This window comes from Pituophis catenifer, unplaced genomic scaffold, assembly GCF_029215685.1.
Source record: "Pituophis catenifer annectens isolate HBS135680 unplaced genomic scaffold, rPitCat1.0.hap2 SCAF_1, whole genome shotgun sequence".
NCBI lineage: Eukaryota > Metazoa > Chordata > Lepidosauria > Squamata > Colubridae > Pituophis > Pituophis catenifer.
The window spans coordinates 314,785,712-314,809,855 of NW_027256881.1; the positions used below are offsets into that span (position 1 = coordinate 314,785,712).

A 24,144-nucleotide genomic window follows, 5' to 3' on the forward strand; every position below is an offset into this window, starting at 1 on the left:
TATGTGTCTTTTATATGTGCTGTTTTAATTTTCAAATTTTCACTGAGCATTTTGTCATGTAGGCTTCTTGTGCAATCATGCAAATTTGCTTTCCTCCTTAAAACTGGTTGTCTTGGGTTTTTTGTTATAAATCCTTGTTTATATTATTGAAACAGTTTTTTTGAACTCTACAATGAATTACTTTTGTATAACTATGTTATCACCATTACAATCTGCAAAATAACTTTCTTAGCACCCAGATTCCTAGTTTCACTTCATTTTTAAAAATAGATTTTTATTTTTGAATATGGGGACTAACATGCTACAGAGCAAAGGATGAACCTTCATCATTTTATTTCAAGAATACCTTTGGGCACATTGGGACCCATGGGAATTACTTAGAACATTTTTTAAAAAATTCCATTGGGTTGCTAATGAAGGATTAACATTAGGCAATGTAAATAATAGGCTTGCCTTCAGTCTTGTAGTAAATACTACTATTTGAATAATTCTTACTAATTTTGACAATATATTTGAACCAGCACCCTTTAGCATTCATAATATGTCTTGTATTGCCTTTATAACTTTTCTTAATTTTAAGCACAGTTGCTAGAATATATGACTGCAAAATCTGATTCTATAAACAATATTTTTATCATTGAACTTGTTTTCTATCCAGATAGTATCTGCAGTGCAATATTGCCACCAAAAGCATATTGTTCACAGAGATCTCAAGGTAAGAGAACTATAAAGAATTTTATGTGACAATAATTTGCATTTTAGCTCATATTTTTTTACTCTTGCATTTAACTTTGGTTTAGTCTGAAAAAATAATGGATTACATTCTGTGCAAAAATGAACTATTGGCATGTTATTGGCATGTTATTAAGGCAAATATTTGGCTGGCATTTTGAACATGTTTTGAACATAGAAATAAGTATGGTTTTTAATACTAAATAAGGCTCTGTTGTACAAGTACAAGATGATTGTAAATGCAAAAGTAGAAGCAACACATCTAATTTCTCACTTTAAGCTTTACATAGCCTCACACTGTCTATGTTTCTTATTCCATCACTCCTTGTCTCTAGGAAAAGTTGTTCATACTCAATGTGATATGATCTATTTCCAGACCATAACAGCAGCAACATTCCACATTGCGCATATTTTAATATCCTCATAATTCCATCTTTGTTTGGACTTTCAGCATCTTTGTTTAATTTCCCTTATTTCTTCAGTTCTTCATGTGCTGTTCCAAGATTTTAAACCTGTTTCCTGGCTTTCCTTTCCTTCTTCAATGTCCACATTTAAAACTCTGTTTAACTGTTTCATTTTAATTTCTCACTGCCAAAAGCATATGGTATAAAGAATAATAGTTTTAACCCTTAACTTTCCTTTTTTCCTCAATTCTAAACAATATTAATTCGAAAAAGTCATTATGAAACTTCAGGTTTTGAAAAAATCAGCTCTTTTTGCTATCTTTTCATAAAGATGATCGATCAATATGAAGCAATAAATATAATTGGGTATATTTTACGTTCCTTATTTGTTTTCAGTTTCCAGATAATGTTCAGCTGTTTATCTATTAAACGTTTAACCGTTACACCAATTACATAAACTACATCTTGAAAACCAGCAAATAGAGGAAGCTGTTTATTTTTTGTGGCAAGAACACCTCCCCCCGCCCCTCCTGCACAAATCTTATCGCATTATTTTTCCCCTCTAGGCTGAAAATCTATTACTTGATGCAGACATGAACATTAAAATAGCCGATTTTGGTTTTAGTAACGAGTTTACAGTTGGTAATAAACTGGACACATTTTGTGGCAGCCCTCCCTATGCTGCTCCAGAACTCTTCCAAGGCAAGAAATATGATGGACCTGAAGTAGACGTTTGGAGCTTAGGTGTCATTCTATATACTCTTGTGAGTGGATCTCTGCCTTTTGATGGGCAGAACCTAAAGGTACGTATCTAATTTATATTTAAAAAATGAGGGAGGGGAGACACTTCTTATGTCATTTCTCATCTGTATCAGCCTACTGACTGCTTTTTGTAATTTTCTATCACTATTGATTTAAGGAACTCAGAGAGAGAGTGTTAAGAGGAAAATACAGGATTCCTTTCTACATGTCAACAGATTGTGAAAACCTGCTAAAACGTTTCCTGGTGCTAAATCCAACTAAAAGAGGCACTCTTGAGGTAATAGCATACTCAATAAACTTACTCTTATTTCACTGTAGCACATTTAGTAGACTTACTAATTTTTACATTCATTTTTGCATAGATTATATTCCTTGCTAACTTTTCATCTGCTGGATCTCCCAAGTTGTTTTTCAATTGCAGAAAGAGAAAACATATTAGGTATATTAAAATGCATGCAGCATATTTTATACCAGATATAATTAATCTACCTCCCATGCCCTCTCCATTACATGAGAAACTCAAATCTTGTTGCTGCCTTATTGCATATTGCATGATGCCCCGAAAATCGGGGCACCATGCAGTTGACTGAAATCATTGTATTAACAGTAGTAAACTCTGTCTTGGTGTTTTTTAAAGAGGTTTGTGAATTTTAAAGAGGAAATTTAAAGGGGTTTGTGAATTTTAAAGAGGTTGTGTTCCACCTGAAATGTTCTTTGTTAGTCTGAATATAACTGAATGACTTATAACAATAATTTATATGCCGATGTTGTCCTTTCTCCCTTAGAAAGCGCTTGTTTAAAACAAAAATCAAAGTGATTTGTGAACATGCTTTTAGAATCAAAGCAGAGATCTATTTAAAGTATTTGTTTCAATGGTAGCCAGCAGTCTGTCTCTGAGAAGCCCACACGCAGGACACAAATCACTTTGATGTTTGTTTTAACCAATTTTTCCTTTGGTTTCTCAACAACTAGTTCTGATATGTTAGAAATAATATATAACCAACTTGATGAATCTGTTTTGTTAGCCGTTTCTTTAGTCTAATGAACCTGGATTGTAGAAATTCAGAAAGTATCTACTCCATTAGTGAACCCATCTGGTTGTCCAAATTTCTGCAACCGAAATACTATTCTTCATGTTAGTTATATTATGTGAAGGAATCTTAAGTACCAATTATGTGGTATACTGGTAATTGTTTAACAACTGGCTCTGCTAGATCCATTGCTGCCATTGCTACACTGAACAGCTGATCTGCATGCTTGGCATAGTAGCTTAGCTCTGCTCTCGGTCAACTAACAAAATTCCAGAAAATTTAACAATCACCTCTTGTGAGCTGGAACAACCTGGCTCTACCACACCACTATACCATACTATCTAAGAATTGAGGAGAAAAATGTAATAAGCTAATTTCCTCCACAATACCAATCGTATTGGTAAGCTGTTGGTGAAAACAATGTCTGGTAAAATGTCTGGTAAAATACCCTTGGATACAGCCTTTAGTGTTTTAGAGCAATGGGAAAAAGGCATACATGACATTATATAGTGAATCAGCAGACTTTTTGAGACTCCTTGTGAGAGAAATGTCCCTATTCTTTTGTACAAATTCGCCATTATGCAAATAGCAAAAAAGAGAAAAAGTTACAGATAGAAAATATTTAAGGAAAGGACTATAGCATACCTGAAATTATAGTGAGTCTCTTTGATTGAAGCCAATCTTTTAACTCTCTACTATATAATGATAGAGGGTTCTTATTAGTATGCCTCTCCTACTTTCTTTTGTACTGTGAACACAGACATTATAATCACTAAGACTTGTCTGTTTTAGCAGCAAGCATCTATCCCATCTTATTCCTAGGAAGAAGTCAAAGATTGCTTAGATAACCATACTTTCCCCTATTTCCTTTGAGGGGACCACTTCTTTCTTTCTTTGGATCAATGTAAGCCTATATACCAGAAACATCCTATACTATCCTTCCTTCTTCAGTAAGTGTCCGATAGAAGGTGATTCAGTAATTAAATTCATGGGGGGGGGGGGATGTTATGGATTGTAATAGAAAGGCTAGGTCACAGAATCATGATAATTTCAATATAGCCTGAACTAGTTCTTAATATGGACTTACTTTAGATATTCTAGCTTTCCATTGCTAGAATTTAAAATTTACATCTGGTGCGTTGTATGCAGAATGAGAAAGTAAGATTTGGCAAAAATAATTTTGCCACATGTTAAAAAGATATACTATTCATTTTGCTGTATAAAGGACGAGGGCAGTGTTAGTATTGGAAGGAAAGGCAAGTGCCAGTACTTATTTCTCAAATAAGGCAAGCTTACTTGCCTTCAGTTATCTAAAGTATTAAGATGTGAGCTTTACTAGAGATGTTTGTTGCTGTTGGAATAATATAAAAAATATAAAAACTTTTTATTTGCAGCAAATAATGAAGGACAGATGGATCAATGCAGGACACGAGGATGATGAACTTAAACCTTTTGTGGAACCAGAATTAGACATCGCAGACCAGAAGAGAATAGGTAACTAATGAATTGAGATAGGAAGCATCAATAATTAATAAAATAAATAGAGTACATTGTAATACGGGTACTGCTTTGTTTAATGGGCAGATTTATACAGGACAAAGATATTTGCCATAATATGTCTGTAAATTGAGTTAAATGTTTTATTATACATCTATAATTAATTTAATATGCCAATCAAGCTTGAAAATTCCTTTTTTAGATATTATGGTTGGAATGGGATATTCTCAAGAAGAAATTCAGGAATCTCTCAGTAAAATGAAATATGATGAAATCACTGCTACATACCTACTACTGGGGAGGAAATCATCAGAGGTAAGTAAATTTTGCAAACTAACATTATAAGCTGAATATAATCACAAAGCATATTATTTTATTAATATTTCATTAAAATTAGTATCATGTGTGTGGTCTATGCGTGTGTTCAGTATTTAGCAGCACAAGTTGATTCCCATATCAGTTGTGCAGCAGTTCTTTTTAAATAGATGCATGAATTTAAAACTTGAAACAGCTTGTTCTCATCGTAAAAAACTAGGATGTAAGATATCTTAATTGGCTTATATACCCTTGAATATAAAAACAAATAATAGTTTCCAGATGCTTACATAACAAGCATCTTAATACACTTGAAGTAGTAAATTTAGGAGAGACAGTTTGGTGTTATGGTTGAGGCATAAGGCAGGAAATAATCCCTTCTGGAACAGTGGTGCTTCCATTTAAGCAAGATTTTACATTTTCTCTCTATGCTTCTGTTATTTTACACGTATTTGTTTTCTTTTTATAAAATGGAAGAGAAAGGAAATCACACACACACACATACACACAAAGCATTTTCAGTATTAATAAAGTAAAGATAATAGTTCTAGAAAGAAATTACCAGAATTATTTACTGATAAATAAATATTTACTCTTTACATTGAGTCTGTGATCAGGGGAGATGCAGATGCAAATAAAAGGTGGCCATCTTCATTTTAGTGCTATTGAAGTATTATAAGCTCTGAATATTCATTGGCAGTTGCCAACTGATACCAAACATGCAATGATAGCGGAAGCACTAGAGAATTTTATATTTCTCTTATAGCGGCCAACATTTTTAAATGAAATCTGTCTTCCCCCTCCCTTGTTTCTAATTGGAATTAGGGAAAAAGAAAATAACCATAGCAGCTAAAAATGTTGAATCAAATTATTGATTATGCACCATCAAATCACTGTAGACTTTTAGCAACTACATAAATAGATTTTCTCCTTGACGAACTGTCTACCCTAGTTTTTCATGTCTTTCAGTGATACACTGATCACTATGGAACTGAATCCATCTAGCTTGCTGGTAGTCATCCTGGGTTTTTTTTTCCCTTTTATCTTTTTTAATATTAGAGTCTTCTTCAGAGATTTGTATAATGCAGGTGAAGGTTTGTTCTCTGAGCTTGTGGGTTGGTTTCTGAAGGTTTCATTAACCAGGCTAGGTAACCCCTAAACTCCACTGAAGATATTAGCCTGGTAACAAAACCTTCGGAAACCAACCCACAAGCTCGTAGAATGAACCTTTACCTTTATCCTACACCCAATCTACAGATATTCACAATTTGTATTATGTATCCAAAGTAGGATAATTTGAGCCTGGTCATTTGTGCCTAAAGTGAGAACACTGGGTTGATTTATTCAATGAGTCTTTGATTCTCAGGAGTTTTCTCCAACATTATCAATATTCTTCCCATCCTGCTTCTTCAAAGTCCAACTTTCATTTCTCTAGAATGTCACAGGGAATCCCATGATTCTGATCTTAAAATGCTGGATAGCTTTGGAAACTGATAATTCTGGGCTTTGTCAGTTTGAATTAATTTCAGCTGAATGAATTATGGTAGAATGTCTAAAGACTGCTTGCAGCCTCCCACCACACTGCAGTTGTGTAATCAGAATCCAAAATGGCCTGTTTGCAGCTTTTTTTTTCCAGATTTAAGATAGGAAGTAGAGCAGGAAACTCTGGCAGGCAAAACACTCATATCCCCATTTTTGATCTTCCCAACCACACCCAACCAGTAGCTAGGAATAGAATCACAAATAGTAATTTTAATCTGATTGTTTTTTTCAGGAGTATTAAGGTTGAGAAAATTCTTACAATACGAACATTTTCTACCCCATCTTGAATTATTTTAACTATGTTTGGTGGAATAAGCTATAATGACTAGCTTCATACATCACACTAATCCAAACCCCCTTCCTCCCTGTATTATAATTCAGCATGATGTGTAAAGACAGCCACAAAAAACTAGATTTAGTTTTCTTTATATTCTTATTGAATGCTGATCCACATTGCTAATGACCTAACTTTGTCCTCTCTATTTATATTTAGTTGGATGCTAGTGACTCAAGCTCTAGCAGCAACCTTTCTCTTGCTAAAGTCAGGCCAAGTAGCGATCTCAACAATAGCACTGGACAGTCTCCACATCACAAAGTTCAAAGAAATATATCTTCTAGCCAGAAGCAGCGAAGGTACAGCGACCATGGTGAGTGACTTTTCATTGTCTCAGAACTCTTCTGCTCTAGAAAACCAACACATAGATGTAGAGGTTGAGTCTCTGCCTCCAGAGAAAAAGAAAAGACTGTGCCAACAATGAAGAATTTAGCATATGGCTAATCAGAAAGTTTTGAATTTAATGGTGGAGGCCAATTATGTACTACAGCTTCTTTGGCTGCAGATTTAACTATTATTCAAGACAATGGATTATAAATGTTGATGCCAAATAAATTCTAAAAACTAATAAAGGGATGTTTGATGAATTTCTATTCATTATGAAATACATATTGGGACACATTGCTATATATTTACACCCAAATACCTTTCCATTATAGGAGTTTATTAGATATGGTCTATTAGCTTATCTCTTGCTATTTCCATTATCCACAGCACAATTTTAAAACAGTTTTTTTTATACTATATAATTTTACTTAAAGCTTATCAATAAGAAAAAAAATATCGAATAGCATTCTTACCTAATGGATACGTTTAATGAGCACATTTTTTTCAAGATTTCTTCCCACAAAACATGTTTCCTTCTAGTTCTGTTGTCTGATGGTATATGTGTATGCATGCACATTTGTGTTTTTGTTTTCATGAAGAACTTCATATTTACTCTTACTTGCAGAGAGTAAGTAAGTAAGTAAATGACAGATTTACTTTGTGAAATAAAGTAAATTTATTTACTTTATTTACTGTCATTTATTTCACAAAGTTTCTAATTATATATGGGGTGGTGCAGTGGCTCATTGGTTAAGATGCTCCATTGTCTGCTGGAAAGCTGGCAACCAAGTTTCAATACCCGAGTGCCACACACCAGGGTGAACTCCCATCCTTGCCCCAGCTCCTGCCAACCTACAGTTTGCAAGCATATAAATGAAAGTAGATAAATAGGTACCAGTTCACTCCGTGATGTCATGCTAGCCACATGACTGCGGAAATGTCTTTGGACAGTGCTGACTCAAGGGCCTTGAAACGGAAATGAGCCCTATAATTAGCAACAACTAGCAGAGTAAAATCCACCGAAATTCCTTTACCTTTTTTTACCTTTTTATATAGAGCAGCAATTCAATCAAATTTGCTCTGTATGATGTAATAAAAGCAGTTACTTCATTTTTTAAGACAAGGGTATGTTGAAGTTTTTAAACTAAGAAAAGAGTAGATATATTTAGATTCGATGGGAAAGCATATGTTCTTTTGTTGCAAAAATTGTGTGTCTTTGAACATGGGGATGATATGTGTGTGTGTGTCTGTGTGCAGATTAAGTTATAATAACCACCATTACTGACTGCATAAAAGCAAAATTATGTTTAATTGTATAACATTTTAGCTTTGCTCCATCTGAGAATGAGATGAGTGGCACCTAAATTTGACAAATAAATAAATAAATCCTCATTGTTTTAAAAGAAAATAGCTGCAGATTCTGTGACAAGTTAATTTGCAGCAGAAAGAAAAATCTGTAATAGTCATCCTGGATACAAAGTGGAAAAAAGGTTGCATTATTTTTTGTGTGATGTAATAGTTAGGATGTTGTACTCGCATTGAAAGTCCCAGGCTCTAATCTACTCTTAGTCACAGAAGTGCTGTAGGACAGTCATTTTCCCAGCCTACTACAAAGGACTGTTGTTGTGGAAAAAGGGGAAAACTCTATATACTACTTTAAGCTTTTGAATAAAAGGAATGGTACAAATTTCACAAATACATAAATTATTAAATTCTTTCTGAAGCTCTTGCTAACAGCTGCAAAAAAATAAACATAGCTTACTTCTTTTCTTCCAAAAGAGCTAATGCAATCAGGTGTCTAAGAGTGTTTGAAAATTAACACACACACACACACACACACACACACACACACCTTCGTCCATCAAGTGATTGCTAGGAGCACTACTCCAATGCTGGCATCACTAGAGGTCACCAACAAGAGTGACAGTGACGTTTCTGTTAAGCATCTAGGCCTGAATCTTGGATGGAAAGGGCCCAGCAAGTACATTTTATGCAGGAATCTGTGAAGCTGTAGTGCAACAACCTTACTAAACAGGAAAAGTTGGAGAATGGCTGATAGTTGTCTAAAACAGAGGAGTCAAATGATAGCATCTTAAAATGGGGAAGGACATAATAATACCCCTTCCAAAGCAGGAGGTAACACACACACCCTCACCCACATTCAAGCTTGTTCTTAATTGAAACTATCTTCAATCTTACAAGAATTAGAACATGTCTCTAATTTTTTTCACTTGGGTTTCAGAAAGAAATGCTGCACTAGTAGTAAAAAACAAAAGAATTGCCCTAGAGAGTGGGCAAGTTAAGAAAAGTAGATGTATTGTTGGTAATGTCTTCACTGAATATTTCTTAGAATATAGGTGCTTATTTCTTAGGTATTACATTTTCACGGATATTTTGCAATCATAAAATACAACAATTCTATGTTGTTTTTTTCAGCCGGTCCATCTATTCCTCCAGTAGTAGCATATCCTAAAAGGAGCCAGACGAGTACTACTGACAATGACCTCAAAGAAGAAGGGATTCCATCAAGGAAGTCCAGCAGCAGTGCAGCTGGAGGAAAAGGAATTGCTCCTGCTAGCCCTATGCTTGGGAATGCAAGCAATCCAAATAAAGCTGATATACCTGAGCGTAAAAGAAGTTCTGTTACACCCAATGTAAGTTGTGGATTTTCTTTAAATTATAAGACTATCTTACTCTTCAATCAACCTTATTTATTAGGGGTAAATTTGGGGCAAAACACATTTTTTTTATCAGTAAGAAACATGGTATCTCAGGTCTATTCTGTGCTGTATTTAATTCTGAACTATCTCACCATAGATTCTTAGTGTGGGTATGATTGTGAGAATCTATTGATTAGGTATTTTTCCTCCTGAGTCAACTTTGAGCTTAGGGTGAACTAAGTCATTGTTATGGTACTGACACAATGTTTTTAATTATTTTTGGACTGGCTATTAATGTGGAATTCTGTAAGGGAAATGGACATTGACCCATTTCAGATACATGATATAGTTTTCCAAAAGTTGGAGAATTACTACCTTGTATGTTGAAACTTTGATTGTGGAAAGTGAAAATGCTTCTGGTAATTAAATGTGTTGCTTTAGAGTCAGGTAAGCTTTCAGATTTAACAGGTGAAAGAGGTGAATGAAATAGAAATGGGGAAAAATGCTCAGCTTAGTATCATCTGGAGATCTGATCTATGACAGTGAAGACATCCTAGTCATGTCCTCACAAAATCAAGTGCACCTTCTCTCTTTCCCAGTTCTGGCTTTCTCAAACATAATCAGTCTGGCCATCAGCAAATTTCCAGTCTGAGTTACAATATATTTAGTCCCATAAATTTAAACTCATTTATAGTAATACTGAGAACTAGTTTGGTGTAGTGGTTAAGGTCTCAGGCTAGAGACACGATTAGTTCTAGCCCTGTCTTAGGTACAAAACCTAAGAATGCAGTGACAAACCAGTTCTGAAAAATCCTGCCAAGAAGGCTGAAGGGAGCTATCTAGGCAGTCCTTGAGAATCAGATATAATTGAACAGAAATACATACATACATACATACATACATACATACATACATACATACATACATACATACATCTTAAGCTTCATTCCTGGGAAGTTGCATACCATTTTGTTTGAAGAAAGCAAGTCAAAATAAGAATTTAATAGCTGTGCCTTTTCTTTGTATTTTTTGTATTCTTATTATTTTACCATTTTCAGTGAGTAGCTGTACACGTTTTTTTTTTAATTTGGCACATAGTTGAACAATGTTTTCATTAAAATCCACTGTTTCGAATTACAAGATTCAGGTGTGATTCAGCTTGAATATCCCTTAAAATCAAGGACTACAAAATTAGCATGGTCATTTTTCCCTGGCATTCCTGCTTCTCCTATAAGTCAACAAAAAAAATGTCCCATCTGTTAATACCCAGTTATGGATAGATGATCTTCTTGTAGTTTCCTCTATCTTCTGAAAGAAAAAGTTGTCAGCAAAATTAGTTAAGAATTCTTGAAAGGTCATGCTTACAGATTTTATTTTCCAATCAATGTTAGAATAATTTTCTATGGAGATTCTCAATCATCCAGATCATGGTTGTCCCAAAGGTACTTTTTCAAGACCTAACTGGACTTTCTGGTTTTTCTTTGAAGATGTTTCGCTTCTCATCCAAGAAGTTTCTAATTATCCTAATTATTTTCCTTAATTATTCAGTTAGAACAGAAGAGAAAATACATACGGATGTTTTGTGTTCTTAATTATTCAGTTAGAATAATTAAGAACACAAAACATCCTTAACATATACATCTTCCACATCTAAATTCTCTCCCTGATTAACAAGCAGTAATCAACAATATTGCTTTTATTCATTCTTCCACTTATTTTAATTCAGATACTTTCCATGGTATCACTAGATTGTTTGGCTTTTTGAGCAAGAGTGGGTGGCGGAGTGGTTAGAATGCAGTATTGCAGGCTTCCTCACTGCCCGGAGTTCGATACAGACTAACTCAAGAATGACTCAGTCTTCCATCCTTCCGAAGTTGGTAAAACGAGGACCCAAATTTTGGGGGGCAATATGCTGACTTTAAACCGCTTAGAGAGGACTGTAAAGCATTGTGAAGCACTATGAAGTGGTATATAAGTCTAAGTGCTATTGGCTATTTTTAACATATAGAGCAAGTCCTCCTCCCATCACTTTTGTTCTTTTTTAACACATGCTCTTCAATTGCTATCTTCCAATCATGAATGCCATACCCTCAGGTCTCCATTATAGCTATTAAATCATATTTGCCTTCCTTTACTAAGAGTTCAAGCTCATTTAGTGTGCATTTAGATTATTTCATCTTGACTTTACTTGGGGTGATTCTTGAAAATGCTTGGATCTAAGCTGCTGAAAAATACAGAATAGCATTATCATTTTTCCTTAATAATGAAACAAACACAAACAAAATGTTATTTATAACATTCACATATATTATAAAATGGTAATTAAGACCCATCTTTTTAACCTTTACTTTTAAAATGCATTTGTTTTCTGCTGCTATCATGATTGTTTTGTTGTTGTCAGCATGGCATTTTTTTCATTATCTGTTTTAGTAACTTTTATATGAAAGCTGTATAAAAATAATAATAATAAATGAAATCCATTAAATCAATAAGCTTCCATCACAGTTCTGTATAGAATAGCTGTCTGTTACAACTCCTGATTTTATTCTTCCAAAAACATCTATCTCCATCTTTGTCCAGTTATAAACTGCCTTGAGATTTTTCATTTGAATCAGCAACATTGTTCAAATAAATACATAATGCAAGATACTGAGTATTGTGTCAATGTTTTGCATTGCTTAGCTTATCCAAGCCTACTAGGCAATCATAGAATTATGAAGTTGGAAGAGGATCATGTAGTCCAAATTCTTCTTGAAAAACCTTCAGAGTTGGAGAAGAAGTCCATAGATTGGTTCATACTATACTGTCATGAAGTTCTTCCTAATTTAAACAAAATCTGTTCTAAAATTTAATTTATTCTATTTCCATAGCTACCCATCTGTCAGGTGCAAACAAGCAGACCCATAATTGAGTTCAGTTAGCTGTTTTATTGCTAAAGCCTCTCACCTGGATGACACTAGACAAAGTTCAAGGGCTTTTGGGGGGGCAGTTCTGACTTTCACCCTTTTGTGCCCACATACGGATTCCGACAATTCCCCATTTGACCCACTTCCCTTGGGTGGACTAATATCTATACTAGCTCATAAAAAAGACTATAGATAGATACATACTTTCAATGTGCTGCTATATTATACATCTAATTTTCCTTGTCTTAACAATGATATTAAAAAAAAAAAACTTCCCACAGTTAAATGGAAATTACAGTTTCTGTAATCTGTTAAAAGTCCTACAGTAGATTGTATCTATACATTAATTAGTGTATAGCTTAAGCAAATTCTTAGTGAAAACAGCCATTGCAAAGCCATTGCATTTGTGACTTCATAATTTCTCGAAATTTAAACAGTTAAAGGGAATCATAATGGAATGGCTTATGACATTTCTGGCCCACATTCTTAATTAATTGCATTACTCAGAGGGGGAAAAATCAAAACTTTCCAGCTATTATTGTTTCCTCTTAAGTCACAATGAGTGCATGTTGATTCCTGATAAATAAGCCCAATAAGCATTGTTTATTTGCTGCATATCTCTTTTTAAACAGTCATATCTGATAATTCCAAGCTCGTTGATGGAAAACTGTTCATGACTTGGACACATTGTTTCTTTGGAAAGTAAGAGGCAAAATAATTGTTTAATTTTTGCTTTTGTACTGTTGTCCCTAAACAAAATATTTTAAATGGGCTTGTGGTTATTTTTTCTTTCTGTATATTTGCATCCATATTTCATCATGTATTGTCCAGTATTTTTGCCTAAATCCTTTCTGTTCTTACTTTCTTTTCTATTTAACTAGACTTTCTTTGCAGCTGTTACAAGTAGACATTATATTTGTATTTTAATCTAAGTTACATTTTATACTAAGATTCTGCAATGATCTCTTCCTTAGGTAATCAATACAAATATGCTTTTTCTTTATCTAGAGCAACACTACACCTGGAGCTATGACACGGCGAAACACTTATGTTTGTAGTGAACGAACTGCTGCAGACAGACACTCGGTAATTCAAAATGGCAAAGAAAGCAGGTAAGAGTTTCTGAAAGGAGGCTTAGGTTACTATTTCAGGATTATTGAAAGCATACCGGTAAAGGCATGCTTTTTAGTGAAGAAGATAAGCATGAAAAAAGCAAATAATACAGAGACAAAATTCTATCCTAGGCATACGTAGAATGTTCTGGTGTTTCCCAGAATGTTCTATTTTTCTCCTGGAATATGCCAGATTGGGAAATTCCAGGGGAAGAACAGAATACTGTTGAGAACTTTAGAATATTTGGTGCTTGGAATGCAGTTTTGCATTAAATTAATAGCTGAGTTATTTAATTTTGTGATTATATACTTTAGTGTTTCCTGATTTGTCGTCATTGAAAATAAAATACCTTATTACTGTACATATATTAAAAAGAATTATTACTGTAGGATAGTAAAATATAAATATTTACAAAAATGTCTGCCTTTGAAGACTAACATGCATATTATACCTCACCATATATTTATTTTCAGTCTCTTCTGAACTTTCAAAACATTTGAATAATTGTTTTCTCTGTGAGTTCACGTTCTATTATGTATCAATATATAATACAATATGCTGTTTTTTATCTCTACCTAAGTTTAGAATGTAACTAAACGTTTTAATATTTATATTGGCTCATAAATTCTAAAGTGTAAAAACAGGTGACAAGTAGTCCCCCCTTTCTCTCTTAGCATATTGTCTAGAACCGTGATGGCGAACCTATGGCACGCATGCCCGAAGTGGCACCCGGAGCCAGGTCGCCTGGTACATGTGGCGCCGCCCGTTCCTCTTCCGGGTTTCTGGCACATATGCACACGCGACGATCAGCTGGCCTTTGTGTGTGTGGCAGTGCCGGAAACTGGATGAGCTGGTCTGTGAGCCGGGAATGGGGCTTCTTCGAACTTCGGAATTGGGAGTGTCCAGAAAGAAGGAGAACCAATGGGAATTCTTCATTCTTCAGCGTCATCGGTCTCCAAGGAGAGTTTCATTTGACTTCACCCACTGGAGGAGAGAGTTCCGTGCAGAAAATAAGCCCAAGTTGGTTATTCATGTCAAGATCCCCACTCCCACTTTCTCTGCTTCTCTCTCCCCGCAGAACTGTCTCTCCTCCTTTAGGTGAAGTCCCAAAGGACTCTGCCCAGAGACCGATGATGCTCAAGCAGGGAGAATTCTCATTGGTGCTGCCCCTCGTTCTGGCCCCTCCCATCTCAAAAGTCCAAGATAAACACTTGTTTTCTCCACAATCTTCTGTCTTATATATGTATAGGGTGTGTGTGTGTGTTTTTGTTTGTTTCCTTACTTGCTTTTTGCAACTCAATAGCTTGCATGTTTATAACTAGTTAGTTGTATTCTTTCTGGCTGTGACCAGCTCTTTATACAGCTTGCCCTGATACATATTCCTATTTTTGACTGTGACACCACAAGTCCTTGTCAACATTAACTTTTTTCTGCATGTAAAAACAGTTTTTTCCTCCAGTAAAGAATAACAGGGATAACTTCAGATGAATATACTAAACATTTCTTTAATATCAAACTAATTGGCATCCATTATCTAACAACTCCCCACCACCACCATTTTACAGTTGCCTTGTGGAATAATCTTTTCTTGATCAATATTTTAAGTATTCCTTACTCCTTTAGGATTGACAAAAATCCTTTTAGCCTTCTATTATAGCCAACTTTTAGAAAATATTAGAATTAACATTTTCAATTAAAATGTCTGATGTATTTTTCTTCTTCAAAAATACTTTGAAAATCATTTAAGAGTTTTCTTTGTATTCTTTTTAGCCTGTTTTTAATCTATATAAAACCTTTTTTTCCTCTAGATACAGATTTTTATTACCATTTTGCAATATGTTTGTGTTGTAAAATGTACAGTATATAACAATATAGAAAAATAATTTTCTACAGTATAATCTACAAATCTTTGTATGCTATAGTAGTATATTATGCTGTTTGTAAACACAGCTTTGTAAATGATTGAGGTTATACAGTTGAAATGTTTAAGATCCCTTTGGCTTTATTCTAGTACCATTCCTGATCAGAGAACACCAGTTGCTTCAACTCACAGTATCAGCAGTGCAACAACACCCGATCGTATCCGATTCCCAAGAGGAACTGCCAGCCGTAGTACTTTCCATGGTCAGCTTAGAGAAAGGCGCACTGCCACCTATAATGGACCTCCTGCGTCACCTAGTTTATCTCATGAGGCAACACCACTTTCACAGACACGAAGTAGGGGCTCCACTAATTTGTTCAGTAAATTGACTTCAAAGCTGACTAGAAGGTATGTATTTTTTAAAGAATCACAAACTGAGTTATAATTACTACAGGAATTTTCAGTACTGAATAGTTACACTTATATACATGTGGCATTTTTATGTGTCAAATGATTTTTTTTCTGTAACTATTTTTAACAATTAAATATTGACTATAAAAGTATCGAAATGATAGATCCGGTTTAGGAGCATTGCTTTGTAAGGAGCTGCCTGCATTTTCTCTCAAACAAATGTTACCCTAAAATGGATAACACAGTAGGTTTTCATCCTGCAAAGAGAAGTGTAGTTGTGGAAGCCAATTAAAACGACCCTTTTAAACAGTGTGAACTATGATGTAGAACATCTGCTGTAATGCGGCGTATTTTAATGAATAGGAGTATAGAAACTGTTCCATGTGCCTGGATCAGTTGGATTCAGGATTAGCTTTGACGGAACTGATTGAAACATGCACGTTTCCGATACTTTGGTTCATGCACAGTCAACAGTTGATCAGGATAGAACTGTATAGTTCCAGATAAGGAGAATACTGTTCATTAAAGAGAGGTAGGAGGAGAAAGTGCTGAGAAGATTGGGGGATGGCAGGGCAGGGAGACATACCAAGTGGTGATATTGGTGTTGGCTGAAGGGAATCCCTAGTGAGATTGGGAAGCAGACAGGTAAGGGAAATACGTGTGCCAAGTTGTAACAGGAAATCTTACCAACAGAACTTTTTTTCGGCTAACGTTTCTGAAACGTTGCCTCTTTGCTGTTTATCTATTTAGTGGTTTTATTGTGATTCAGCTCTAGCATATCACAAGAGAATGAGAAGCATTCTTTATAGGAACTTTTCTCAAAATGCACAACATACAGGACACAAAGAATTAACTATAGGTACCATGTTAATCTTCAGTGCTTTAACCTTGTAGAGACAGAAGCAGATGGATTGGACAGTATAGATGCTATATAGCCTCAAAATGAAAATTTGTATGTTCCAAACAACATATTTTACACCTTTTTGTCTGCTTTCAAATAATTAAAGTTACAGTTGCAGATTTTACAAGAAATGTGAGAAAGGATTGTTTCTGTGGACATTTATCTTTGTTTGGAATTATTGATTACTAGGAGTTGCACCTCCAATGTTTCAGGGGATCCCAGTTGCAATTAATTAAGCAAAAGGGTAAAGTACATTCCTTAGTTGTAGAACAGGGCTGTCAAACTCCCAGCCCGCAGGCCAGATGCGTCATGCACTGGCCTCACCCACGCCCAGTTTAACAAAGGGGAATAAAGTCCCGATACATCACACGATGCCACCGTGACGACTTGAGTTTGACACCCCTGTTGTAGAAGATGTTTTGCAAGCAGAAGATACCAAGTTCTACCTTTAATACTTCCATGTAAATTTGGATGTCTGGGATACTGCATATAATTTGATTAACTGAAGTTCTTGTGTTTTTTTCACTGAAAAATCTCTGACTGCTCCTCAGCTGTTTTCTGTAAGAGAGGTTTACTGTTCCACCATTGCTTAGATCATTTTTATGATGCCTGATTAGGGTTTAAACCAGATGTGCAATATTAATCTTTGCCTGTACTAATGCATTAGATATCCAATACAAATCTTATGACTATTCATTTGGTAGAGGGAATTTGGACATGGAGTATGGATAAAGGAGAATGTTTCGAGTTCTGTTAACAAAAATTAAGAGCTCTGTGGAGGATTTTTTGGGCCATCTAGTTAATTTCTTTCACTGAATACCAGAGGTTTTACTTTTTAAAAGTCATTTTAGTCCAAAACTGGAATGTGCAAAATTCAACAATTTGGGAATTAAATGTTTTGTTCCTGAGTAGGCAAATATTGTACATCCCTAGTCCAAAATATTCAAATACTTACGTGCGTTTCCATTGTATCTGAATTTTTTGAAGAATGTCTGTAAACATCCTGAAATGTGCATGATAGTTACCTATCTGCTCAGTATTTCAATCCACATATACACTCTTGAATCATACGTAAATAGTTCTATAATTTATTGGCATACTTTTTAAGCAAAGTCCTTTTGACTAGTTAATCATATTTGTAGAACCTTGTTTATAATGTACATATATGTTGCCATGTTCAGAACGGATTCCTAAAATATGTACATTCAGAAAGTAGTATTTTTTATATGTAGTTACTAAAGATGTAATATGTGCATTATTTCTGCAAGTGATCAGAGTTATTTATACAACTGACCAAATATTTAACTTTCACTCCAGAATGTAGTATTTTTATGCTTGGAATGATCTGTACATATTTCCCAAACCATCATCCTTTGCTTATGTATTTTTACCCTACAATAATGTTGTTTAGGCATTTAAAGTATTAAACAAAATATGGGTGTTTTATCTTATTTGAAATATTTGTGATTCTGTCCTTGGAAAAATAGAAAAAAGTAGTAGATTTAGGTCATCTAATGGGGAAATAAATTGGAAAAATACATTCTTCTTTTTTTTTCAAGTCCCCAGTGCTTTAAAATATACTGCTTTAAATGTAGATATTCGCTTATAGGGAGAAGCAGGCAGAAATGATTAAATCACTCCTATTAAATCACCTGATTATTTGTCTCAAGCTCAGGGAATGTAGAGGAAATTCAGAAAAAAACTGGCAAAACTACTTGTCAGTTTTTTCCATCCAGTTTTTGATGACCTTTTTCTTCTTGAATGCCTAGTGAGATCTTCTGTTCTGATAATATTGTAGAGAGAATCCGCATTTGTGGGTTGGTGAAGCAAGTCGTCTTCCACCTGCCCCCTCTGAGGGCTGATATCCTTTGTTTTTATATTGTCTTCCAGAACATGTGCATACTGTCAACGGTGATCTATTACAATAGTATATAGTAATACACTGTCCTAATTTAGCTGTTTTTGGTTAATGATAAAATGTAGAAAGCAGAAGTGACATGAAAGGATTCTCTGCTGCCCAGAAGATGTCCCAGATCAACTGTTAATAAGTACTAGGAGCACACAGAGAAGGAAAATGTTGAATTCCTCTTATTGAAAGGTTGTCCATTTCAATAACTATTTTTAATTTAATTAATGAATTTGAAGTGTTTCCATATTTCATTCAGCTAGACTTATTCTGTGTCTCACACAATGAATAGATTTTCAGTTTATTTCATAATAACCCATTTGTTAATTATTATTTTGGCTTTAATTTCTTTTAGAAACATGTCATTCAGGTTTATCAAAAGGTAGGATTTTATTCATATTTTAAGAACCAGCTCTTGCAATTAACACCGAATTTGGCTTTCTAGCCTTGATTTTTCTTTTTTAAAATGAAACAACACTAAACCTTCTGCTGAGAACTAAATACTTTTCATGAACCCAAGAAAATAAAATAAAAAACTTCATATTAACTAATGATAATCCCTGTGGACTCCTGAGTAATGAGATGCAAAGCATGCCTTGTGCGCTTTACTTACTTCAATAGTTCCAAAAATAATTTTATTCTTTATACTAATACACTTAGCATGCTTGTGATTGGAGAGTGATGTTTGGTGATACTGATTTAAACGAGTAGTGTACAAGAAACAGGTAAGTAACTCAGAACTTGCTTTATTATTCACATTTTAGTTTCAGTACCTTGCAAATTTCCACTAATAATACATTCAGAAGCGATTTATGATTTGCAAATAAACTATTAATATTGATAATGACAGTATTAAATATCTTCAAGATTTTCAGAAAGTAAGTGTGTGTGTGTGTGTGTGTGTGTGTGTGTGTGTGTGTGTGTGTGTGTCGGTAAAAATGGAAGGTGGTATTTCTGCTGTTTGTTTGTTTGATATTGATGAATATGTTGATAGAAAAGGAGAAATAAAGAAGCTGTTGCTTCCTATTTTAAAAGTGGAATGTAGCTTACTGCATATATGTGTAATTAGAGCTGGTTAATTCACAGTCTTTGCCATTTGCAAAATTAGTCATCAGTTAGCCCGTACTTGTATTTTTTTGTTACTACCTTCATTCTCTTCAGCCTCTCTTCATACGCTTTGCTTCATGTTCTTCTCACTGAGAGCTTCTCCACTTTCATATGGATTGCACCCACCCAGTCCATATGCATTATAAGCAGAGTTTTCTTATGCAATAGGAGTTGCCTTTGCTTTATTTCCCTTCTCCTGGCTGCTAGATAGCCTCCCAAGTACTACTGAATAGGAAGAAGGGAAAATTCATTCTATTGGCAAATACACATCCAGTGTTTGATAGATACAATATTAAGACTGTTAGACTATTTTGCATGTATACTTGTCAGCTTGCAGTGGTCTGTATTGTTAGCCCTTGAGGTTTTCAGCTAAACGTAGGTAGTTTAGTGACTATTCAAAGTTACAACAGTGCTGGAAAAAAGTTACTTACAACAGGTCCTTGCACTTCCAATCGTCACAGTATCCCTGCAGTCAAGTGATAGCAATCCAAGCAACTGGCAACCTCCTCGGATCGAGCGATTGCCATTTTTGACCACCTTAGCTGCCTTCCAACAGGCAAAAACTACAAGGAAGCCAGTGGCAAGGTTGCATGTCAATCATGTGATGTCTCACTTAACTATCACAATGATTCACTTCATGACTATGGCAAAAAATGTAAAATTGGGTGCAGTCACATTGATGCCTCACTTAACCACACCACTTAACAGCAAATTTTCTGGTCCCAATTGTGGTCATCAGTTGAGGACCACCTATAGATTGAATTCAGCCATTGTTCTTGCAGGCCCAGATAACGCTGTAAGAGTTGGATAATTAAAGTTGTTGTCAATGTGTATCCCAAGAGGTATAGGTGTTGCTCATTTCACACAAGAAATGAAATGCACAAGTCTTCAGTAAGAACAGTATTCCCCAATATTTGCAGTTCCATTCAAAGTCGAACTTAAGTGGCAGCATGTTTTCTGTAGACATTGCCTACTTTTATTTTTCTATGAGAACACCTTGGTTAATTAGGCCACTGGGTTTTTGGAATAATCTTGAATGAAAGTATATGATCTTTTTGAGACATTTCATTTCAGTTTTTGAGACAAAAATATACAAATGTAATGTTACATTCCTGCACATAAAACTGCTACTTCTTTCTGTAAAATTACTTAAGACCTCTCCCCAGTAGCAGAACCATTTCAAATACAATTAAAATTTATTTTGCTTTAATTTGTGTTGTCTTCCATATATTTCCCCAGTGGTGTCTACATCATAACAGCCTTGTCTGACTTTTAGTGTAGTTTTATACAGCTGTTTTGGTAGTAGCAAATAGAGGCATATTTGTTTTGACTTAAAAATAATACATTTTATTTTGTTAATAGAGTTTAAACCCAGTGAATATTTTTGCTTTGTTTATAACTTTCTAGTACTCTTTTCCAACCACCACCCCCAAATGAAGTAATAAAAATATAAAAATCTATTAAAACATCTTTTTTAAAAGAAGCAACAGAACAGCAGTAGAAACAATTCAGGCACTGATATCACCAAGAGAAAAAACTGTCTAAAAAGCACTTTTGATTATGTATTGATTATTTATAACTTTAATTTTAGTACCTTCTGCTTGCATTGGTGTCAATTGCAGCTTAATTGACAGCATAAAAGCCATCTGGTTTTGTGGCTGCCATATGCCAGTTTTTCAATTATAAATTCCTATTAGGTTGTTCTTACCATGTGAGTTTACTGCTTAATTTATAATGTTTAGGATATATCTTGTATCACTATTTTAACAAACTAACAGAATTTACCGGTACAAGTGCTCTTGCATAACACAGTGCCAAAACAATAAATTAAAGCCAAAGTTATATATCTTATTTCACTTTTGCTATCTTTCAGTATATTTTCCTTTTCTAAGACACAGTGCAAATTAATGGAAGAAGTTATATTCCTATTGTTATGTTATGTTATTAAAGTACTTCTAATATTAAAACATTAATTAGCCTTTTAATTGTTCTATAGAATGCTACTTTCAAATGGTATATAGCTGCAGAATTGGACTTCACATTTTTATGGAGTTCTAGATTATATAATTATAAATCGTTATAGATGAAATACATAGTGCACTGAACTGCAAAAAGAAATAAGTTTATTTTTCACAGATTTGTGAAATAATTCAGACTTTCATATCAATCAGCTTTATTTTCATACAGCAGCCAGCCAGCCTCTTTAAAATATATTTAGACACTGCCTTGCAGCCTTGTTTCCTGTACAGAATATAATGTAGAATTTCACCTGAATATGTTGAGCCAATCAAATATATATTTTATTGTTACTATATTTTATACTGACTTTTGAGGTAAAACTTTCTATATCAGTCTGACTAAAATTCCACACAAAGCTGTGGCAATTCCACAATTAGGGATTCAGATAAGTTCTGTATAAAGACTTTGCCAGCATACTTTCAGTCCAGTATCTCAGACTTCTAAAAATGATATAGATAGCTCTGAACTTACAGTGCCAAGAAAGGATTTCTTTTTATTACTCTGTTAGCTATTTATCTATCCATTGACAGCAATTTTGTCATAGAAATTTATTTTGAAAACTAGTTTAAGTATATGTCTTTTTAAAACCATACATTAATTAGAAAATATAGGTTAGTTGAGATTCTTTTCACATCTAGTTTATTTTCATATCTTCCTGAGAGTATTTATCTTGTATTATTTCTATTTTCTTTAAAGATTTATTGTTAACAAATATGCTAAGTACATGAAATTACAGAATAATAAAATTTCTAGCTGAAAATATGGATACTGTGAACAGCAATTATCAAATTGGCTTAAAATTTTCTTTACCAAAGAAATGCTGCTAAAATCCTGGGAAGAATAAAACACAAATATAAGGTGTTTCTATTAGCTTATCTTAAACTGAAATTAATTTTTATTGCTTTAATTTTTTTCCTTCCTATCTAGCATCTTCCTGCAAGTAATTGAAATCTTTCACAACCAGCTTGTTTCTAATATCTCTAGAATATCTCAAACAGCAAATGTCTGAGGCTTCTCAATATATTTGAACAGACAAAGACATGCTTTATATCCTGAATGTACTGATTATTTCAGTGAATTGCAATTAAATTGAATGAGATTTCAGTGTGCAGTGTTCTGCAATCATTATTTGTGCTAGTGTAAGATTTGTCTTCTCTTTCCTGCTTTCTTTGTGCTTCGGCATTGTTTTCATTGAGGCTCCCGACTGAATATGAGAGGAATGGGAGATATGAGGGCTCAAGGTGAGGGAAAAAAATGTTTTTTGCTTAAAATTTTAACTTAGATTAGTATGTCTCGTTCTCCCCTCCTTCAAGATATGTAAGGGTGTTGGTGGTGTTGGTGGCAGTGACTTAAGTATTTGAAACCCAAAATGCCTCATATCTGCAAAACTGTGATTGAGTCATTCAAAGTACATGATTCTGATTTCTCATGCAGGTCTAGACCTACTTCCACATCCTTAGAAAGAATCCATGATCTTAGCTGCAATGTAATAAATCAGCTCTAAGAGATCCAGCAGGTAGTTTGCTGCTAAAGAATACTCTCTTATTTAGCTTCAGATTGTCCCAAAAGGATGCTACTTTCATTGCCAGATAAAGAAGGAGCTACATGCTGAAATTGCCAGTTCAGATCCTAGGATGGGAAAACATCCTGCTATAGAAGCAGTTTCATGTGACTAGGACTTAATCACAGAAATTTCTGTTACAAGGGCGTTGAATAATGAGCTAATATTTTTTACATAAATTCATAGATTTTATTGGCCTTAAAAAAACCCAACCATCACCACTTCTGGGATCCTGTTAGAAAATACCACATGCTGGGAAATTAAATGAAATGTAGTTGTTTTCTTGAATGCCACAGTGTTATCTCCAAAGCATTTGATGTAAGTTTGATTCCATGCACAAAACTTAACAGTACTAGATTAACTTTATTTTTTAGAATTTAGGTGATTAATACTTTTCAGAAGGGCATGGCAATTTTTCACAGGATCAAGAAGCAGAAGAGTATGAACTTCTAAAAATTCCTGTGACCTCATTTTCTCTTAGTTTATCCCCAAAGAGTAAGGGAATTGGGTTGGGAAAGGAATGAGGCCATTTGTCATACAGAACTAAATGTATTTTTACCCAGAAGACTGTAGTCCAATAAACAAAAATCTTAACAGCTGCTGGTGTAAATTGAACCAGATCACAGTTTATAACTTTAATTCTAATCTATCTGTATATACAGTAATACAGTTTTGGAATATCTGTTAATTTTGCTGTTTTTCTGGAGCAAAACATAAATGGCAATTTTGACCAATACAAATTATGAGTGATAATT

The 24,144-nt window shown here is 34.3% G+C and overlaps 1 protein-coding gene across 5 annotated transcripts in view; it reads left to right on the top strand.

The window, feature by feature from the left end:
• Nucleotides 1-24,144, top strand: part of MARK3 (microtubule affinity regulating kinase 3) — a 71,692-nt gene that overhangs the window by 46,378 nt on the left and 1,170 nt on the right. The window contains exons 7-17 of one of the 5 annotated variants that reach the window (XR_011600299.1): nucleotides 659-715; nucleotides 1,703-1,939; nucleotides 2,056-2,175; nucleotides 4,324-4,423; nucleotides 4,629-4,741; nucleotides 6,777-6,930; nucleotides 9,381-9,598; nucleotides 13,519-13,622; nucleotides 15,635-15,892; nucleotides 19,058-19,084; nucleotides 22,756-23,069. Coding sequence is in view for 4 of the 5 variants with exons in the window: in XM_070942160.1 (XP_070798261.1) it covers nucleotides 659-715; nucleotides 1,703-1,939; nucleotides 2,056-2,175; nucleotides 4,324-4,423; nucleotides 4,629-4,741; nucleotides 6,777-6,930; nucleotides 9,381-9,598; nucleotides 13,519-13,622; nucleotides 15,635-15,892; nucleotides 19,058-19,084; nucleotides 23,025-23,069 (1,433 nt within the window). In the remaining variant the exon portion in view is untranslated. The remainder of the gene's footprint in view (nucleotides 1-658; nucleotides 716-1,702; nucleotides 1,940-2,055; nucleotides 2,176-4,323; nucleotides 4,424-4,628; nucleotides 4,742-6,776; nucleotides 6,931-9,380; nucleotides 9,599-13,518; nucleotides 13,623-15,634; nucleotides 15,893-19,057; nucleotides 19,085-22,755; nucleotides 23,070-24,144) is intronic. The other 4 variants (XM_070942160.1, XM_070942178.1, XM_070942169.1 and 1 more) reach the window with 4 other exon arrangements.